Below are 20,212 nucleotides of genomic sequence, written 5' to 3' on the forward strand. Positions count from 1 at the left end.
GGCCATGCTGAGGCCGTGTCCCACATACAGCAACTAGAGGGATGTGCAACTATGACATACAACTATCTACTGGGGCTTTGGGGAAAAAAAAGGAGGAGGATTGGCAATAGATGTTAGCTCAGAGCCGGTCTTCCTCAGCAAAAAGAGGAGGATTAGCATGGATGTTAGCTCAGGGCTGATCTTCCTCACAAAAAATAAAAAATAAAATAAAATATCCCCCAAACAATAAAGCTATTTACATCTTGGGAGGAAGAAAAAGGAAAAAAAACTGATTTCCAGAACTAACCAAATATGTTGATTTTTTTATTCAGGCCTGAAGTTTCCACAAATAAGACATACTCCTTTCTAATTTACACGGAGGTGGATATCGGAGAACTGCTGATGTTGAAGCTCAGATGGAAGAGTGATTCCTACTTCAGCTGGTCAGACTGGTGGAGCAGCCCTGGCTTTGTTATTGAGAAGATCAGAGTAAAAGCAGGAGAGACTCAAAAAAAGTAATTAAATTTACTTTTTCTCCATTCACTTTATTTTTTTTTTTTTATTTTTTGTTTATTGCAGTAACATTGGTTTATAACATTGTAAAAATTTCAGGTGTACATCATTAAACTTCTATTTCTGCATAGATTACATCATGTTCACCACCCAAATACTAATTACAACCCATCACCACACACATGTACCAAATTATCCCTTTCACCCTCCTCCCTCCTCCCTTCCCCTCTGGTAACCACCAATCCAGTCTCTGTCTCTATGTGTTTGTTTGTTGTTGTTATTATCTACTACTTAATGAGTGAGATCATACGGTATTTGACCTTCTCCCTCTGACTTATTTCACTTTCCATAATACCCTCAATGTCCGTCCATGTTGTCACAAATGGCTGGATTTCATCATTTCTTATGGCTGAGTAGTATTCCATTGTGTATATATACCACATCTTCTTTATCCATTCGTCCCTTGATGGGCACTTAGGTTGCTTCCAAGTCTTGGCTATGTGAATAACGCTGCAATGAACACAGGGGTGCATGTACCTTTACAAATTGGTGTTTTCAAGATCTTTGGATAAATACCCAACAGTGGAATAACTGGATCATATGGTAGTTCTATCCTTGATTTTTTGAGGAATCTCCATACTGTTTTCCATAGTGGCTGCACCAGTTTGCACTCCCACCAGCAGTGTATGAGAGTTCCCTTCTCTCCACATCGTCTCCAACACATGTTGTTTCCTGTCTTGTTAATTATAGCCATTCTGACGGGCGTGAGGTGATATCTCGTTGTAGTTTTGATTTGCATTTCCCTGATAGTTAGTGATTTTGAACATCTTTTCATGTGTCTGTTGGCCATCTGTATATCTTCTTTGGAGAAATGTCTGTTCAGGTCTTTTGCCCATTTTTTAATTGGGTTGGTAGTTTTTTTGTTGTTGAGATGCATGAGTTCTTTATATATTTTGGAGATTAAGCCCTTATCAGATGTATGGTTTGCAAATATCTTCTCCCAATTGTTAGATTGTCTTTTCGTTTTGTTGATGGTTTCCTTTGCTGTACAGAAGCTTTTTAGTTTGATGTAGCCCCATCTGTTTATTTTTTCTATTGTTTCTCTTGCCTGGTCAGACATGGTGCTTGAAAAGATGTTGCTAAGACCGATGTCGAAGAGCGTACTGCCTATGTTTTCTTCTAGAAGTTTCACAGTTTCAGGTCTTACATTCAAGTCTTTAATCCATTTGGAGTTAATTTTTGTGTATGGTGTAAGGTAAGGGTCTACTTTCATTTTTTTGCATGTGGCTATCCAGTTTTCCCAACACCGTTTGTTGAGGAGACTTTCTTTTCCCCATTGTATGTTCTTGGCTCCTTTGTCAAAGATTAGCTGTATAGATGTGTGGGTTTATTTCTGAGCTTTCGATTCTATTCCATTGATCTGTCTGTCTGTTTTTGTGCCAGTACCATGCTGTTTTGGTTACTATAGCTTTGTAGTATATTTTGAAATCAGGGAGTGTGATACCTCCAGCTTTGTTCTTTTTTCTCAGGATTCCTTTAGCTATTCGGGGTCTTTTGTTGTTCCATATAAATTTTAGGATTCTTTGTTCTATTTCTATGAAAAATGTTGTTGGAACTTTGATAGGGATTGCATTGAATCTATAGATTGCTTTAGGAAGTATGGACATCTTAACTCTGTTAATTCTTCCAATCCAAGAGTACAGAATATCTTTCCATTTCTTTGCGTCTTCTTCAATTTCTTTCAGAAATGTTTTATAGTTTTCGGTGTATAGATCTTTCACCTCTTTGGTTAAGTTTATTCCTAGGTATTTTGTTCTTTTTGTTGCAACTGTAAATGGGATTGTATTCTTAATTTCTCTTTCTGCTACTTCGTTGTTAGTGTACAGAAATGCAACTGATTTTTGTATGTTGATTTTGTATCCATTTTGTTTACCATATTTGTTTATTACTTCTAAAAGTTTTCTGGTGGATTCTTTAGAGTTTTCTATATATAAAATCATGTCATCTGCAAATAGTGACAGTTTCACTTCTTCCTTTCCAATTTGGATCCCTTTTATTTCTTTCTCTTGCCTGATTGCTCTGGCTAGGACTTCCAGTACTATGATAAATAGGAGTGGTGACAGTGGGCATCCTTGTCTGGTTCCTGTTCTTAGAGGGATAGCTTTCAGCTTTTCACCAGTGAGGATGATATTAGCTGTGGGTTTGTCATATATGGTCTTTATTATGTTGAGGTACTTTCCTTCTATACCCATTTTATTCAGAGTTTTTATCATAAATGGATGCTGTATCTTGTCAAATGCTTTCTCTGCATCTATTGAGATGATCATGTGATTTTTATTCTTCATTTTATTAATGTGGTGTATTACGTTGATTGATTTGGGAATGTTAAACCATCCCTGCATACCTGGAATAAATCCCACTTGATCATGGTGTATAATCTTTTTAATGTGTTGTTGTATGCGATTTGCTAGTATTTTGTTGAGGATTTTTGCATCGATGTTCATCAGTGATATTGGCCTGTAATTTTCTTTTTTTTTGTGTTGTCCTTGTCTGGTTTTGGTATCAGGGTAATGTCAGCTTCATAGAGTGAGTTAGGGAGCTTCCCCCCCTCCTCAATTTTTTGGAAGAGTTTGAGAAGGATAGGTATTAAGTCTTCTTTGAATGTTTGGTAGAATTCACCAGGGAAGCCGTCTTGGTCCTGGACTTTTATTTTTGGGGAGGTTTGTGATTACTGTTTCGATCTCCTTACTGGTGATTGGTCTATTCAAATTCTCTACTTCTTTTTGATCCAGTTTTGGAAGGTTGTATGATTCTAAGAATTTATCCATTTCTTCCAGATTGTCGAATTGGTTGGCATATAGCTTCTCATAGTATTCTCTTATAATCTTTTGTATTTCTGAGGTGTCTGTTGTAACCTCTCCTCTTTCATTTCTGATTTTACTTATTTGTGCCTTCTCTCTTTTTTTCTTGGTGAGTCTAGCTAAAGGTTTGTCAATTTTGTTGATCTTTTCAAAGAACCAGCTCTTGGTTTTATTAATTTTTCTATTGTTTTTTTGGTCTCTATTTCATTTATTTCTGCTCTGATTTTTATTGTTTCCCTTCTTCTACTGATTTTGGGCTTTGTTTGTTCTTCTTTTTCCAGTTCCTTTAGGTGCATTGTTAGATTGTTTATTTGAGATTTTTCTTGTTTGTTGAGATAGGCCTGTATCGCTATAAACTTCCCTCTTAGAACCGCTTTTGCTGTATCACATAAGTTCTGGCATGTCGTATTTTCATTTCCATTTGTCTCCAGGTATTTTTTGATTTCTTCTTTGATTTCTTCATTAACCCAGTCGTTGTTCAGTAGCATTTTGTTTAATCTCCATGTATTTGTGGCTTTTCTGATTCTCTTCCTATAGTTGATTACTAGTTTCATACCGTTGTGGTCAGAAAAGATGCTTGGTATTATTTCAATCTTCTTAAATTTATGGAGACTTGTTTTGTGGCCTAATATGTGATCAATCCTGGAGAATGTTCCACGTGCATTTGAAAAGAACGTGTATTCTTCGGTTTTTGGATGGAATGCTCTGTATATATCTACTAGGTCCATCTGTTCTAGAGTATCGTTTAAGGCCAATGTTTCCTTATTGATCTTCTGTTTGGATGATCTATCCGTTGGTGTAAGTGGAGTGTTAAAGTCCCCTACTATTATTGTGTTACTGTCTATTTCTGTTTTTATGTCTGTTAATAATTGCCTTATATATTTAGGTGCACCTACATTGGGTGCGTAGATATTTACAAGTGTTATATCCTCTTGTTGGATTGTTCCCTTCATCATTATGTAATGCCCTTCTTTATCTCTTTTTACAGTTTTTGTTTTAAAGTCTATTTTGTCTGATATGAGTACTGCTACCCCAGCTTTCTTTTCATTGCCATTTGCATGGAGTATCTTTTTCCATCCCTTCACTTTCAGTTTGTGAGTATCTTTAGGTCTGAAGTGTGTCTCTTGTATGCAGCATATATATGGGTCTTGTTTTTTTATCCAGTCAGCCACCCTATGCCTTTTAATTGGAGCATTTAGTCCATTGACGTTTAAAGTAGCTATTGATAAGTATGTACTTACTGCCATTTTTTAACTTTTTTTTTTCTCATTTTTTTATTAGTCCTTCTCTGTTCCTTTCTTCTTCTATACAGAATTGATGGTCACTTTAGTTTGACCTCTGTCTGAAAGCTGTACTCTTTAACTTCCCTCCTCCCTCATGTTTTTGATATCATATCTAACCTCTTTTTTGTGCATTTGTATCCATTATGTTCTTATCATGGAAATAGATAATTTTTCCTATATGTGGTCTTCTCTTTTCCCCTTAAATCAGTCCCTTTAACATTTCTTGTAGCACTGGTTTCTTGGTGACAAACTCCTTTAATTTTTGCTTGTCTGGGAAATTTTTGATCTCTCCTTCCATTTTGAATGATAACCTTGCTGGGTAGAGTATTCTTGGCTGTAAGTTTTTTCCTTTTAGCACTTTAAATATATCGTGCCATTCTCTTCTAGCCTGTAAGGTTTCTGCTGAGAAGTCAGCTGATAGCCTTATGGGGTTTCCTTTGTATGTAACTTGACATTCTCTTGTGGCTTTTAGGATTCTCTCTTTATCTTTAATTCTGGACATTTTGATTATGATGTGTCTTGGTGTGGACCTCTTTGGGTTTACCTTGTTTGGGGCTCTTTGTGCTTCCTGTCCCTGGATGTCTGTTTCCTTCCTTAGGTTAGGGAAGTTTTCATCTATTATTTATGGAAATAGATTCTCTGCCCCCTTGTCTCGCTCTACTCCTTCCGGGACACCTATAACACGGATGTTGGTGCGCTTGATGTTGTCCCAGAGGTCCCTTAGACTGTCCTCACTCTTTTTAATTCTTTTCTCTTTTACCTGTTCACCTTGGGTAATTTCTTCTAGTCTTTCGTCCAGCTCACAGATCCATTCTTCTGTATCCTCTACTCTGCTTTTGAGTCCCTCTAATGAATTTTTCATTTCCAGTATTGTATTCTTCATTTCTGATTGGTTCTTTTTTATATCTTCCATTTCTTTGTTGACATTCTCACTGAGATCATCTATTCTTCTCCCCAGATCAGTGAGCATCCTTAACACTCTTAGTTTGAACTCTCTGTTGGGTAGGTTGCTCATTTCTGTTTCACTTAGTTCCTTTTCTGGGGTTTTGTCCTGTTCCCTTACTTGGAATGTATTCTTACGCCTCCTCATTTTGCCTCTTTCCCTGTGCTTGTGTCGACGTATTAGGTAGGTCAGCTACGTCTCCTGCTCTTGGATAGGTGACCTTATGTAAGTGATGCCTTAGGAGGCTTCCAGTGTGCTTCCCTCAATTCTCAATGTTCCAGGGGTGACCCCTATGTGGGCTACGTGTGTCCTTCTGTTGTGGCCTGTTTGCTCTCCCTGTAGGTGCCCAGGGAGGCCGAGTTATGCTCCTGGCCAGCTGTTGTAATGCTCAGCTGCTTGTAGTTGTTATGGGCCCTTCAGTCTCTTTATCAGGTGTGGGGAGCCCCAGCACAGTTGGCTGCAAGTTCTAATACCACATTTGTGTTGCAGTATTTCTTTTAAGTGAGTAGGCCCCCAGCGTGGCAGGTTGTTAGGCTCAGGGCTTTACAATTGCTATAAGCCTCTAGCCTATTAGGTCTCTTGTCAGCTCTCTGAAGATTGCAGCTCGGTGGGGCTGGCCTCAGGTACAGGAGCACCCAATTGTTTCAGGCTTTGGAAGGTGAGGCAAACCTGCTATGTGGGTTTTTGAGAAACACAAGTCTTCTGCAGCTGACAAGCCCTGCTGCCCATAGGTCCACACACACAGTCAACACAGTCCTGCCCCGTGTGCGCACCCCGACCTCCCGAAGCGGACCCAGTCTCTCCACAGCGGGAGCCCCACACACTCCGCCACCACCCCACACTCTCCACCCACTCCTTGTGCACACCCTGCCCCGCTAAAGTCGGCTCAGTCGCCAGGCTGCAAAGAATCTAGTCACCAATCTATCCAGGCCCACAAGTTGCCTGAGGGCTTTTTGTTGGGTGGAGCCAGTCTCTAGGGTGGGCTGCCTGCCCTGGCTGAGCTGGATTAAATCGGTGCTCTAGCGGGTGGGGCAGACCTGGGCTAGCAGGCCTCAGGGAGAACTCCAATGGCATCTGTGTCAGCACGCCCACACCAGGCCACAACAATGGCCGCCGCCAACGTCCCGGTCCCTGGAGAGGTCTCACCCCTCACCGAGATGCACTCAAGGCCTATTAGGTGAGTCTCTTTTCACCACAGCACTGTGCACCTTTCTTTCTGGTGATTTTAGGATGCTTTCTGAAACAGGTGAGTTTGCGTGCGGGCCCTTTAAGAGCCGGTTTTAGTTTCTTTGTGAACCAGCTTTTCTTGGGGTGCTCCCCAATGTTTTAGTAGCAGGCAAAGTCAGATATTATGCCGCTGGTCTCGATTGTGCTGGGTCCACAAAATGCCCACAGCGGGGGCGCTCCCTGGCTCAGGGCCCCGCGCCTCCAGGGAGGCTGCGTACCTGTGAGCTGCTCCCGGCGGCCGTGAAGCTGGCGGCTTGTGAAGGCGGCGTTTTTCCTCTCCAGAAGGGAGTGTCTGCCTCTTCCCCCTCAGTTAGGATTGTCCGTTGTTGCAGGAGTTCCTCTTATCCAGTTTTCAGTTCTGTCTCAGGAGTAATTTTTCCACAAGTAGTTGTAAATTGGCTGTGTCCACGGGAGGAGGTGAGTCCAGAGTCTGCTTACGCCATCTTGAGTTCGCCTCTCCATTCACTTTAAACTCGCTCTAATGTCACTATCTAGAGATAGTGTTTCTAGCGCCTTCAACATGCAAGTGAAACTTTAGTAAGCTTTGTCTTTAAAACTATATCACTTAGATAATTACACCTATAATTTTGGGGGAGAGTGTTCTTTTATTATCATACTAGGGAAATAATAATATTAATGCATTTCATGGAAAGAAAACATAAACCCTGAATTGTTCACAGTTATTGAGTGAGAGCTGAGATTGGAAGTCAAGAATCTCAGCTTCTCATTTAGCACTGTTTCTTGCAAGCACAAAACAGTTATGGAAAGAGTTGTGGAGGTGTTACTTTGACATCCAAAGATTAAAACCAACCTGTTCAAGAAGGATGAGATTCCAAGATAATCTCATCCTCTTTCCCCAACCCCACACCCTCGTATATCTATAAAATGAATTGCATAGACAGCCCCATAGGATTTAAAACTAAATTTTATACTAATGTACAGAGATTTTGCAACTATAGTGTGCCATTATTGTTAATAAAAATGACTCTTTAAATAAGAATTGATAAATTATTTCTCTTTGGTCATTTTCTTTTACAACCAAAAACAAGAGGTTGTGGATGGAGAGGCCATGCAGAGCATTTGTTTCTCTAGCAGGGCCCGTTGAAGGCTGATTTGCGAGTTCCCTAATACAGATACCAAGAAGTGGTGAAGTTAGTCTTGTGTCAGCCCTCTTGGTGAAAGCCTTCTGATCTTAAGGCTGATCCAGGTTGTCTGTATGCCTGTCTAGATTGATTAACTAGCCTTATTGCTGAACTCTGGGTTAGGGCCTCAAATAAGCCTCTTATTCAGATGTGTTGCTAGAATGGCCTGAATGTAAACAGTTAATTGTTGGAAATATCAAAACAGTTAATCAGAACAATCATGTTGGATTTAAACAACCCTGACCAAACCATACATTTCCGAACAGCCATTTTTATTGTTCTGTATGGTGTGCTCACAACCATTTTCTTCCGCAGGGTGATCTTCTGTTCCAGGGAGAAAGTGTCTCATCTGCAGAAAGGAAAGGCAGCTGTGGTGTTTGTGAAGTGCCATGACAAGTCTCTGAACAGAAAGTCTGGCTGGTGAGCATCATGGGCGAGGCTCTCTGAGGCCCTGAGCTTGCAGGCAGAGGGACACTCTTCATGCTTGCTCTTCACCCATAACTAAAGGCCTGTGCTGAGTTGTGTGATCAGAACCCTACCTAGTCTTTCTTAGCCCTTCCGCATGCGCATCAGGCTGGCGCGTTTGCTTCTGCCAGTACTTCCTCTTCTTACCTTTTCTTTCTGTTCTTTCTGCTAGCTCTGACCTGCATCCCATGTGCACTTTTTAGATTTTTTCTTCTGCACCTACCACAAAATCCTCATTTGTGCTTTTTTCCTGTACTGCCTCACTGCTGCCTTTACAGACCCTGTGTGCAGAGTGTGCAGCACAAGTTTGCAGTCATCACTGTGGCTGTGTGTGCAGCCCCTCCCAGGGTGTATCCAGGGGAGCGAAACATCAGCTGCAGCTACACTGTCCTTGACTCTCCAAGTGCCAGCAGACTCCAGGACAGAGAGCCAAAGGGGCAGCCACCAAGCATCCATCTCAAAACTCCCAAAGATGGGGAGTTAATGGAGTTAGAGTGTAGGAGGTGGTTCTCATTTCCATCTGAGAACAACTCCCTGGCTCTTTCTGATTTGACCTTTAAGGCTAGTCCACATGGAAGCTGGCAGCTGAATCTTTCCAGAGTGTCAGGACTAAGTGAAGACTAAGCATGTAACCCTTCCCAACCCCTCCTGAATTTCCACAATATGCCATTTTCGTTTCTCTAATCATTCCCTTGCGAGAAGCCAAGTGCTAATGGGTTACAGGTATAAAGGGAGGAAAGCTTAGATCATGTCATATAAGCCAGTATCACAAGAAACAATAGGAAAGGCTGGTCACAAGGTCATCTGGAAATAGAAAAAGCAATTGCTTTTGATTTCTCTTTTCCCAGTTGCATTTACAGACAAAAGTACAGAATAAGAATTGCTTAATCAGAAAAAGCATGTTAAAGACCCTATGTGGAATAGCTATATTATTTTTAATTTCTATTTTATAATGTAATTTATCCATGGATAATTATGGATAGTGGATTAGGAAAAATAGGTAAAAAGAAAATAAAATCACTGTGACTCTATCCTCCAGGGACAGCCCCCAATTAATATTTTAATATATATCCTTTCAGACTTTCTCAATGCCTATACAATATTCATACTTTTTTCATTTTTTACAAAAATGGAATTGTGCCACATATACTTTGAGTGACAAGATGAAGCCATCTGGATTAAAAACATTTATGTAAGAACACTCAAGATAAACTTGAAATGGGAAACAGCTACTGGTATGTAGCCAGGCACAATAACTGAATTCTTACCTTAGTGGAGACTATTCTACTAAGAGGTTCATTGCTTTGTTTTTTTCTCATCGCAAATCTGAGGCAATTGTACATTTGCTTTACCTCTTAGAAAGGGACTCCTATATGAAGTTTATATGTGTTTATTACATCGCAAACATAATCAAACAAACACGTACACATACATTATCCAAAAATCATCCACAATTTTAAATCTATTTGTGAAGGTAAAAACAAAATCTGAAAAACTAGGAAATAACTCCAGCTGTTTATCAAGTGTTTCTGGTCACATTATTTATATAAGTTGCAAGACTTTACCTGAAAAATCCAATGATACATTCCTCATCTGATTATAGGATTACTGAGACAACAGATGTTTAGGCAGCATTTTTTATACATCTGAACTTTATCTAGGAAGTAATTATGAATCAAACCAGTAACTGCTGCAAGTGTCTCTCCTCTGTAACTAAATTCATCGATCAGATTAAAGGTTCTCTTTCTCTTATCTTCTGGTATAACTCTTTAGAAGTCTCATAGCACAAGGAAAGAAAAAGAAACAGAAACTTCATTTGACAAATTTTAGAAGTAAGAAATCTTCCTAAATTTTGAAATCATTTGGGTCAGTCCTCTGAAAATAATACTCCTTATTGAGACATGGCTAAGTAGAGATTAGAGTGTCTTCCATTCCTAGGAGCCTGACACTTACTCCAATCTGGGTCTCCCCTGGGTTTATCCTCACAATGTTTGTTCTAAACTTCCAGTTGAATACTTTTTCATGATGAAGGTGGTGGGGGAGGGGAGAGGGTTGTAAAACGCTAAATAGGTAATAAATCGCCCTCTTCCTCTGCTTTTCCTCAGAAACTGCAAGTCTACAGAAGGAAAAACAGTACATGAATTCTGTAAAGAATGAAGTGACTTTTACAAAAGATGCCCAGTGCTTTGGGTGGTTAAAAGTGGATTTTCCTGAGTATTAATCCCAGCTATATCCTTGTTAGTTATTTTAGGAGACAGTCTCAAATACTAAAAAGTGGCTAATTCAATGAGGAGTATAGTGGTCAAATAGCACATCTTCCAACATTAAAAGACAGCAGATATGAAAGCACTGCATTTTGTCCTTTGAGAAAGAAATAAGAATTGTTTGGGCCCACGGTAAAATAATAAAGCTTCTCTATGTAGTGAGTTTAGCCATAGCCTAAAATTGATTAGAACCTCATATTTTAATTGGAATTCTGCATTTTCTGTACTGATACCTTCTCAAAGTTTTCTCCAAGTCTGAATATAGAAAATGATTTTTGTAGTGTGAGTCGGACCCATTTACTTACCAGTCAAAACACTTATTATTTTGGAATGGTTCTCCTCTTGCCATGGGGAAGGAGCCCAGGAGTTGACTAGAGCCTGGTGACTTGGAGAGAGAAGAGAAGGGAGCTGATAAAGCACTGGACCTTAAACACTCCCTGTGGTTGGTTGCATTATAACTAAGTTACAAACTAAAGGAGATATATAATTTAGATCAATTGAGTCTTACTAGGCTTTACAGTTTATTGCTTCCTCTCTCCCCTCCTTTTCCTGCCTTATCTCAAGATTGTATTTAACCCTTGCTCTCTGGGTGGGTGTTTAAAATGGGCCTGTTATCTTCAGCTTACAGATAATTTTAACTATGGAGAAAGAAAATGATACCATAATTTTATTATCAGATTTTCAAAATTATATTCATCGATTTGAAGTCATTTAATATCTGATAATTACTATTCAATTTCAGGCTTATCTTAGTCATTCATTAGTCATACTTAAGCATGTCTCTTTCTTCCCTGCTTTTGATAAGAAAATATACGTTCAATGTCAAATTTTGCATCAGGCAAACTCCTACATATTTTAGACAAGGACCGTTTTTACTAAGTAAAGAGATGGAAAAGTTACTGGGATGTATTCATAAACAGTGCTTAAAACCATTGTGGGCAATTAAAAGAATCCTCAATTGTCATAGCCACATGAAATGTCATGAACGTTGTTATTATTTTTAACAACTAGTTGAGTGAGTCAACAATTATTTATAAACTAGATCTCATATTTTCAGACTGCTTTTCTGTATATTAATATTCTATATATTAATAAAGAAGTCAAATATCTCAGAGGCTATTGCTGGGAATCGATCATGTGAACGTGTGTGGGTATCTGAACACATACTCACATATGAAGCCGAATGTGTATGTTTATTATTCAGCATGGCTTGGAAGGTAAATGATCAAGAGATGTATTGGAACACGTTGGAGTAGAAATTGTTCCAGAGGTGCCAGAACTTCAGCCCTTCATCTGAGAAACATTGTTGTGCCTACACAAAGTAGGACAGATCAGCCAGCTTGGAATGAATTTTCTCTAAAAATAAAATGTCGTGTGATTTGTCGTTGGTATCTCCCTTTATTGCTAATTTGTTAATTTTCTGGATTTGGGTTTTGAGCAAGGGTTCATAAACTTATGAAAATATGAATCAAATCAGTGTATGACCCTGGGAACTCTGGCTTCTACAGACTACACTATATATATCAACAATGCTTTGGCTTTAAATGTTATTTATTAGCTGTAAATATATATGTGTGTGTGTAAAGGGAGATTGTACATATTGGAAAGGTCATTGTGGCTATCTGCATTTATAGATGTGTGGTGCTAACTTTGTACATATATTTATCAGTGACAGTCTCACTGAACAAACTTACTGTTATGAAATAGTACAGTAAAATGGGCTTTTTTTAAAAACAAAACTTATTAACTATGTGAAGAAATGGAATCTGCTTTTAATAAAATTGACAAAATTTTATTACAACACTAAGATTATTTTGTATCATTTTAGTCCCCTAAAAAAGAAATTTATTCTTAGGGCAGATTCATTCAGAAAATTTTTACTGAGTAACCACTCTTCTTAGTAAAAAAGTATAGCTTCTAAAAATTACAATGCACATTATATTTTATTATTTTTATATTTACATTTGTACAAAGCCTTAGAGATTCTTTAAATTAACTACAGAGGAAAATGATACAGAATTTTTCCTAAATAAAATACACATGACTTTTCTTGCCTGTAGAATACTTTTTCACATGTAAAATGTTAGATTAATATAAAAATATCTTTAACCATTTTCTGGAATACATTGTCTATTTCTGAGGTCTAATCACTAGCTACAAAGTGAGTGGCATTTTTGCAATAAAATGAAATATTTGGGATGAGAGGGTGCATTTTTTAGACCTTTGCTTTGGATTGTCTTAATAATGAAAAAGAACAACACACAGTCCATGTATGCAGTTAAGTAGGGATTGCTTCTTGGTACAATCAGGAAGAATTTGGTCCAGAAAACAATTGTTTCAGTGGCCACTGACTCAAAACTTTATTGTCAGACATAAGGTCTTCTGGAAGTAGGGTCTCCCTGACAGGAAGAGGCTCCCCATTTTATACTTTGCTCACTGCCTATCATTGCTTGTTGATAGAATTAGAAAGACAGACAATAACAGAAGTTGGCAAGGATGTGGAGAAAGGTAAACCTGCATGCATTGCTGATGGGAACACACAATGGTGTAGCCATTCTGGAAAGGAGTTTGGCAGTTTGTTGAAAAATTAATTATAGAGTTTAACCTATATGACCCAGCAATTCCACTACTAGGTATATACCTAAGAGAAATGAAAGTGTATGTTCACAAAGATTTGACACAAATGTTCATAGCAGCATTATTCATAACAGCTCCCAAGTGGGGAAGCAATTCCAATGCCCATCAACTGGTAAAGAGAGAAACAAAATGTGGTCTGTCCATACCAAGGAGTATTATTCAGAAACTAAAAGAACAACCTGCTGATACATGCTGCAACAAGGCTGTACCTCAAACACCTTTTGCTATATGAAAGGACCAGATGCAAAAGATTACATATTGTATGATTCCATTTATAAGAATTTTCTAGAAAAGACAAATTTGTAGAAACAAAACGTAGATTTAGTGGTTGCCTGGGGATGGGAGTTGGAAGAACAATTGAGTACAAATGGAAATAAAGAACATATGTATGTAGGACAACTGGAATAGTGTAGTAACCAGCCATCAGTTTGGTCCCAAAGATCATCACCTCCTGATACTCGCATCTGGGGGTAGTCCCCTCCCACATTGATCTGGTGACCAGTAGCATAAGGTAGAAGTAAAAGTATGTATCTTCCAAAATTAGGTTATAAAAGGACCGTGGCTTACATCTTGGTTGTTCTTTTGAGCCTTCTCTCTTTCTTGGATCACTCACTCTGAGGGAAGCCATGTTGTCAGCAACCCTCTAGAGAGACCCATGTAGTGAAGGACTGACATCTCCTATCAACAGCCAAAAGGATAAGTTTGGAAGTGGAGCCATCAGACCCAGTCAGGCTTCAGAGAGAGCAGCCCTGGCCAATAGCTTGAATGCAACCTCATGAGAGAACCAGCAAAATACTCCCAGATCCTTGACCCACAGAAACTGTGAAACAATAAATGTCTATTTTGTTAAGCTGCTAAATTTGGGGGTAATGTGTTATGCAGCAATGGATAACTAATACACATAGTTTACCCGATAGATGAGCCTCCAATAGTTTTGTTTTGTTTTGTTTTTTTTATAAACTAAACATTTAGAAAACCATATTTCAAAAGAATCAGGGGAGGTTACATTTTGAAAGAACCCTCTTTTTCTCCCTCTTGCCTTTGGTAAGGCAAAAAATAATAGATAATCAGCTCTTTGGTTTCTATTTTTATTGTGGTTCATTTTTCTTTTCACAAAATAATACATTTCTTCCACATAATAGGATTATTTATAAAGAGTCATATTTGTATCCAATGAGATTTGGGACTAAGAATAACCAACTAACTTACAAATTAAATTTCTTCCTTCCTTCCCACAGCACTGGCATCCAGAAAACTGGTCTCACACGCAAAATCTCATGAGATTTCTGTGATTTAGAAATTCTTTTGTGTTTGAGTTAGCTATCTTCCCCCTGCCATATCAGTCTTTATCCATGATTGCAAGTCAATAGGTGGTCTCCCTTCTATTACTACAGGCTTATAGTGAACTGTGTCACTACACTCTTCAACTTAGGGATTGGGAGCTTTCTAGAGAGACATACCAATCCCTTGTTGAGATTGCTGCAAGCGAATCAAGGTGAAGAGTAAAAAGGTCAGTCAGCATTTGCTTCTCAAATACTGACCACACTTATTGAATATCTTCTCTTGTTCCAGGCACAATACTATATGTGGTAAATATTTTGTCTCACTTGGAGCCTGGTTGCCCAAGAAATATGAGACAACCCAGAGGAAAGGTGAGCTGGGCCTCAGGCTCTCGGCTATCCAGAAACCTAGAAGATTTGGGATGTAAAGGGAAAGAGTGAGAAGAGATTAACTTGAAAACTGGTGCACTGGCAGAGTGTTTTCCTTATATATCCATGCACTTGCTTGCACCTGACTCTCCATAGCTCTGACCACTTTGCCACTAAACAAATCACAGTATGCCCTGTTGCCAACCATGGGAAAGAATACTGACTCCTGTACCAGTTTCTAGACCAGGGATTTCCCTCCTGGTCTCAGAATAGCTTACTATTGGTTTGATTTCTGAGCCCACGCCTTCTTCATTTAAAGTGTTATGGGCTGTATATTTGTTTTCCTAGTTTACTTAAACTGAAATAAATACGGTTTTATAAAATCTGTAATGATCTCTTAAGGTATTTAGAGACAGTTAGTTACTATGTTCTAGACACAGCCTCTCTTTTGTTCATTAGGGAAAGACTTTTGGAAAACAGAATTATTATAACTGAATGACACCATCCAATAAGGAATACTTATCCGCTACTTCTGGGATAACCCAAGCCTGCTAATCTTATTAGCATTCAAATCGTGCCCACTCAATTTCACAAATGCAATTATCTGTGCCCGATCATTCTCATTTCCACTCTTCAAACCACTTTTGGCTGCTTTAGAACCCTAACTCATTCTGGCATAGGATACTGAAATTTGGTCAAGCCTTGTAATACATCCCAAATCAGAGTTTCAAGAGAAAAAAATGTCTTCCAATTGATTTTCTCAATCTTTTTATCAGAGAATGTGTTGTAATAAACCTTTAAATAGAAAATTACCCTTCACAGATGTACTTAGGGTTAAAAAGTTATCTTTAGAAAGAGTTGTCTTTGCAAAGGCTTTACACACAGGAAGGCCTGTGCTTGAAACAAGCATATCTAGCTTGAGCTATGCTTCCTGAAGCAAGTTACTCAGTAGAGGCCAGTGTTTTTACTCAAATCCAGGCCTCTAGATTCCAAATTCTATCTGATATCCTTCCTTGCCTTTGCAGGAGTATAAATGCTGGTCATTTCAGGTGCTTGTGGTATATGTGTGGGCAGCAGGATGGGGGTCCTAGGCATTTGTTTGCTGTGTGTGGAGCCAGTTTAAGGGTACTAGAAGTGGCACGCCAGGTGCATCAAAGTCATCTTTCTAAAATTTAGAGCAAATCCAAGGTTTTAAGGTGAAAAACAGCAGCCAAGGTTTGAAGATAAACTAGAATAACATCCTGGATTTAGGAACACTAAAAATGGTCAAAGCAAGGCACACATATTCTAAGCAGTTTACCCTACACTGTGCTGCCTCCCCTTTGTAAATGCATATGAAGGGAAAAAATTCATGAGATTTTATTTATTTCCTCTTCTTTCCATTTCAGTTAGGGACAATTATTGATGGTCCGAAATATCTGACTATCTACATGCTCAAACTCTTAATGGTATATAGTTTGTTTATTGCTTCTCAGTATTCCTTCTTTGAGCCCCTTTTCAAGTTAGGTGGGATCTAATGCCAGGACCTCTAGATTGAAAGTGGCCAGCCAATTTCTAAGCTTCTTTCCATGAGAAAATCAAGTTGCTCAAAAACTTTAAATAATAGACAAACATAATTTCTGAAGAAAATATCCTGATGTATGTTTATAAACATGTCTGTTTATAAACAGTATGTCTGTTGATGAGATCCCAAGCTACCAGTGTGTCAGTGGGCAGTTTCATTTCTTTTTTTCATCTGGTCCTGGCTGGCAGTACCACTTCACCACTTTTCTGACTGATCAGAGGATTTTGATCGCAATCGAGTGTCAGATGATGAATCTGGTGAATCCAATATAAGTACATGGTAGGAAAACCCAAAAAAAGGAAAGAAAAAATTGGAAGAAGAAAGTTAGTTATTAGTTTGTAGATGCCAGTTGTATTCTCAATTGAGACTATCCTTGTCATTTGGCCTTTGAAATTCCCAATGTTGGAGTTTCTGTAAGACTACAGTCACTTAGAGTCTTAGACACAACATGTGGTCTGACTGACTCACTTTAATGTGTAACAAGCATAATGGAACAGTGAAAAGAAAGCGGGCTTTGGCAAAAAACACACCTGAATTTAAATCGAGTCTCTGTCATTCACTACTTGTATAAACTTTAGCGATTTACTTAATCTCTCTGTTTCAGTTTCCTCATCCATAAAATCAGGTTTCAGAGAGAATGTTCCTGAAAGACCATTATTAGTCACATACAACATCTTACTCAAGGGGGCTGAAATTTGTTTACCAGAGATTCATTAACAAATTTCAAAGTATGGACTTTGCTACAAAAAGAATCTTTTCAGACTTCCACTTCCAAACAAGATGAAGTAATAGGGACTTAAACAACAACAAAAAAACAGACAAATATATGAAACAATGGTTTTCAAGTCAGTGGACATCAGACAACAAAGGACAGTGATCCCTGAAAGAAGGAAAACAAATGGCTTTAAGGCCTACCACTGTGCCAGGTTAATATCTGGGGAGAGTTTCAAGGCTGCAGAGCAGGACAGGGGACACAGCTGGAGACCAGCAGTCTGAGTTGGGAAAACAAAACTGAGTGTCTAGGGAGGCCAAAGCAGTGAGAGTTTGCCACGTGGAGTCCTGGATAGGAGGGAGACACATGGGAAGGGAGCTCTGGAGTTCACTGAGGGTCCCCCATGAGTCTCGAGCTGAGTACTGATCAGTGTGTGTGTGCATGTGTGTGAGAGGGAGAGAGAGATTGAGAGAATGAGCTACCAAAAGCTCAGGAAAGAACTATCTAAAAGGAATAGAGAGAATAATACCTATAGCTCACACAGGAATGAAATAGTGCCTGTCTCCACCTCACAGCCTAGAAAACCTCACAATTAATGGGTTATCAAGTAGAACACACAGAAGGGTTTTGTCTCAGTAGTGCTAACAATATTAGCTATAAAATAAACACTTCACTGGTTCTATCAGCACAGCTTAAAAGCAAGACTCAAAAGGCTCAAACTATTTCCAAGAAACTGCATCCCAGAACAAAGGTAAAGAATATTTACAAGAATAAGAATTTGGAGCACCCACTAAGGTAAAATTCACAATGTATCCAATCAAAAATTATCAAGAGTACAAAAAGCATAAAAATGTGACCCATAGCTAAAAAGAAAAAAAAAATAGATCAATCAAAATCAACTCAGAATTGCCATAAATGACAGAATCAGTGGACTAGCACATTAAAACAGTTATAATGACCATATTCCCTATGTTCTAAGAGCTAGAGATAAGGCTGAGTGTGTTAAGTAGAAACATGGAAATTATTTTTTAAAATAACTAAACATCTAGAAATGAAAACTATAATGTTTGAGATGAAAAATAAACTGGATGGAATTAACAACAGACTAGGCATTGCAGAAGAAAAGATTAATGGACTGGAAGATATACTATACAAAATGAAAAAGAGTAAAAAGTATAAAAAATTAGACAAAGCATCAGTGAGTTGTGGGACAACTTGAAGTGTTGTCCTATTATGTGTGTAATTGGAGACCTCAAATGTGAGGAGGAGATTTTGAGGAATGGAAAAAATATGTAATGAAAAAATGGTGGAAACATTTTCAAATCTGATGAAAACTATAAATCCATAGATCCAAGAAACTCAGTGAAACCCAGGAACAAGAAAAGTATACCAAGGCAAGTTGTAATCAAGTTGCTCAAAACAAGTGAGAAAGAAAATTTTAAAAGCAGCTACAGAAAGAAGATGTATGCATACAGAGAAAGAAAGATAAAGATGGCAGAATATTTCTTGTTGAAAGAAATGCATGAGAATACAACTGAGCAACATCTTTAAAGTACTCAAAGAAAAAACCGTCACCTAGAATTCTATACCCAGTGAAAATATCTTTCAAAAACAAAGGTGAAAAAAAGACTTTTCAGACATACAAAAGCTGAAAAAATTCATCACCAGCAGATGCACATTACAAGAAATGTTCAAGAAGGCCAGCCCTGGTGGCCTGCTGGTTAAGTTCGGCCCACTTCTCATCAGCAGCCTGGGATTTGGTTCCTGGGCATGACCTACACCATTCATCTGTCAGTGGCCATGCCGTGGTGGCGGCTCACATACAAAAAGAGGAAGATTGGCAACAAATATTAGCTCAGGGCAAATCTTCCTCAGCAAAAAAAAAAAAAGAGAGAGAGAATTGAAAAACAAATGTTAAATGATCCTTAATGTGGAAAGAAAAGAGTACCAGATGGAAAGATGAATCTACGCAACATAATCAAGACTATTGGAGATGGTAACTATTTGGGTAAATATATAAGATTTTTTTCTTATTATTTGATGTGTTTAAATAATCACCTGTTTAAAGCAAAAGTAACAACAAAGAATTGTGGCGTTTATACCATATGTAGAAGGAAATGGATGACAATAGACCAGAGGCTGAGAGAGGAGAAATGGAAATATATTATTGAAAGATCTTATGCTGTAAGTGAAGTTATATCATATCATTAGAACAAAAACTGTGACAAATTAAAGATTTATACCATAAATGGTAAGACAATGAATAAAATCACAGAACAGTTTGAGCTAATAAACCAAGTAAAGGGAGATAAAATGATGTAATAAAAAATACGTAATCCAAAAGAAGACAGAAAAAGAGGAAAAAGGGAACAAATAACAGATGGGACAAATAGAAAACAATTAGCAAGATGAAATACTTAAATCCAACCATATCAATAATAACATTAACTGTAAATGTATTAAACACTCCCAAATAAAAAACAGAGGGCATCAGAGAGAATAACAACAATATTGAGCAACTTGAACTCTCATGCACCACCAGTGGGAGTATAAATGGTATACTTGCTTTGGAAAAGTTTGGCAGATTCTTCAAAAGTTAAACATACACTTACCATATGATTCAGCCTATCCACTCCTAGGTATTTACCAAACAGAAATGAGAGCATATGTTCATGCAGACTTGTGCATGAATGTTCATAGCAGATCTATTTGTAATACCTATAAACTGGAAACAACCTGCATAACTATCAACATGTGAATGTACAAACAAATTATCGACTATTGATACACTCAACAACATGAATGAATCTCAAAATAATTACGTTGTGTGGAAGAAGCCAGATAAAAGAAGAGTACATACTGTATTATTCCACTTATGTATAATTTTAGTAATTTCAAATTAATCTAAAATGACAGAAAGCAGATTAGTGATTGTCTGAAGACTGAGGGAGGGAGAACAGGAGAGAAGGATTG

The 20,212-nt window shown here is 38.2% G+C and overlaps 1 protein-coding gene across 2 annotated transcripts in view; it reads left to right on the forward strand.

Moving 5' to 3' along the window:
- The window catches only part of LPL (lipoprotein lipase), a 30,654-nt gene extending 18,176 nt beyond the window's left edge, over positions 1-12,478 (forward strand). Inside the window, exons 8-10 of one of the 2 annotated variants that reach the window (XM_087437262.1) lie at positions 312-494; positions 8,264-8,368; positions 10,519-12,478. In XM_087437262.1, the coding sequence (XP_087293388.1) occupies positions 312-494; positions 8,264-8,368; position 10,519 (289 nt within the window). In that variant the 3' untranslated portion in view covers positions 10,520-12,478. The other variant, XM_087437261.1, reaches the window with a different exon arrangement.
- Positions 12,479-20,212: the final 7,734 nt, after the last annotated feature.

This window comes from Ceratotherium simum, chromosome 12 (assembly GCF_057802395.1).
Source record: "Ceratotherium simum simum isolate JZ-2026a chromosome 12, ASM5780239v1, whole genome shotgun sequence".
NCBI classification, from domain to species: Eukaryota; Metazoa; Chordata; class Mammalia; order Perissodactyla; family Rhinocerotidae; genus Ceratotherium; species Ceratotherium simum.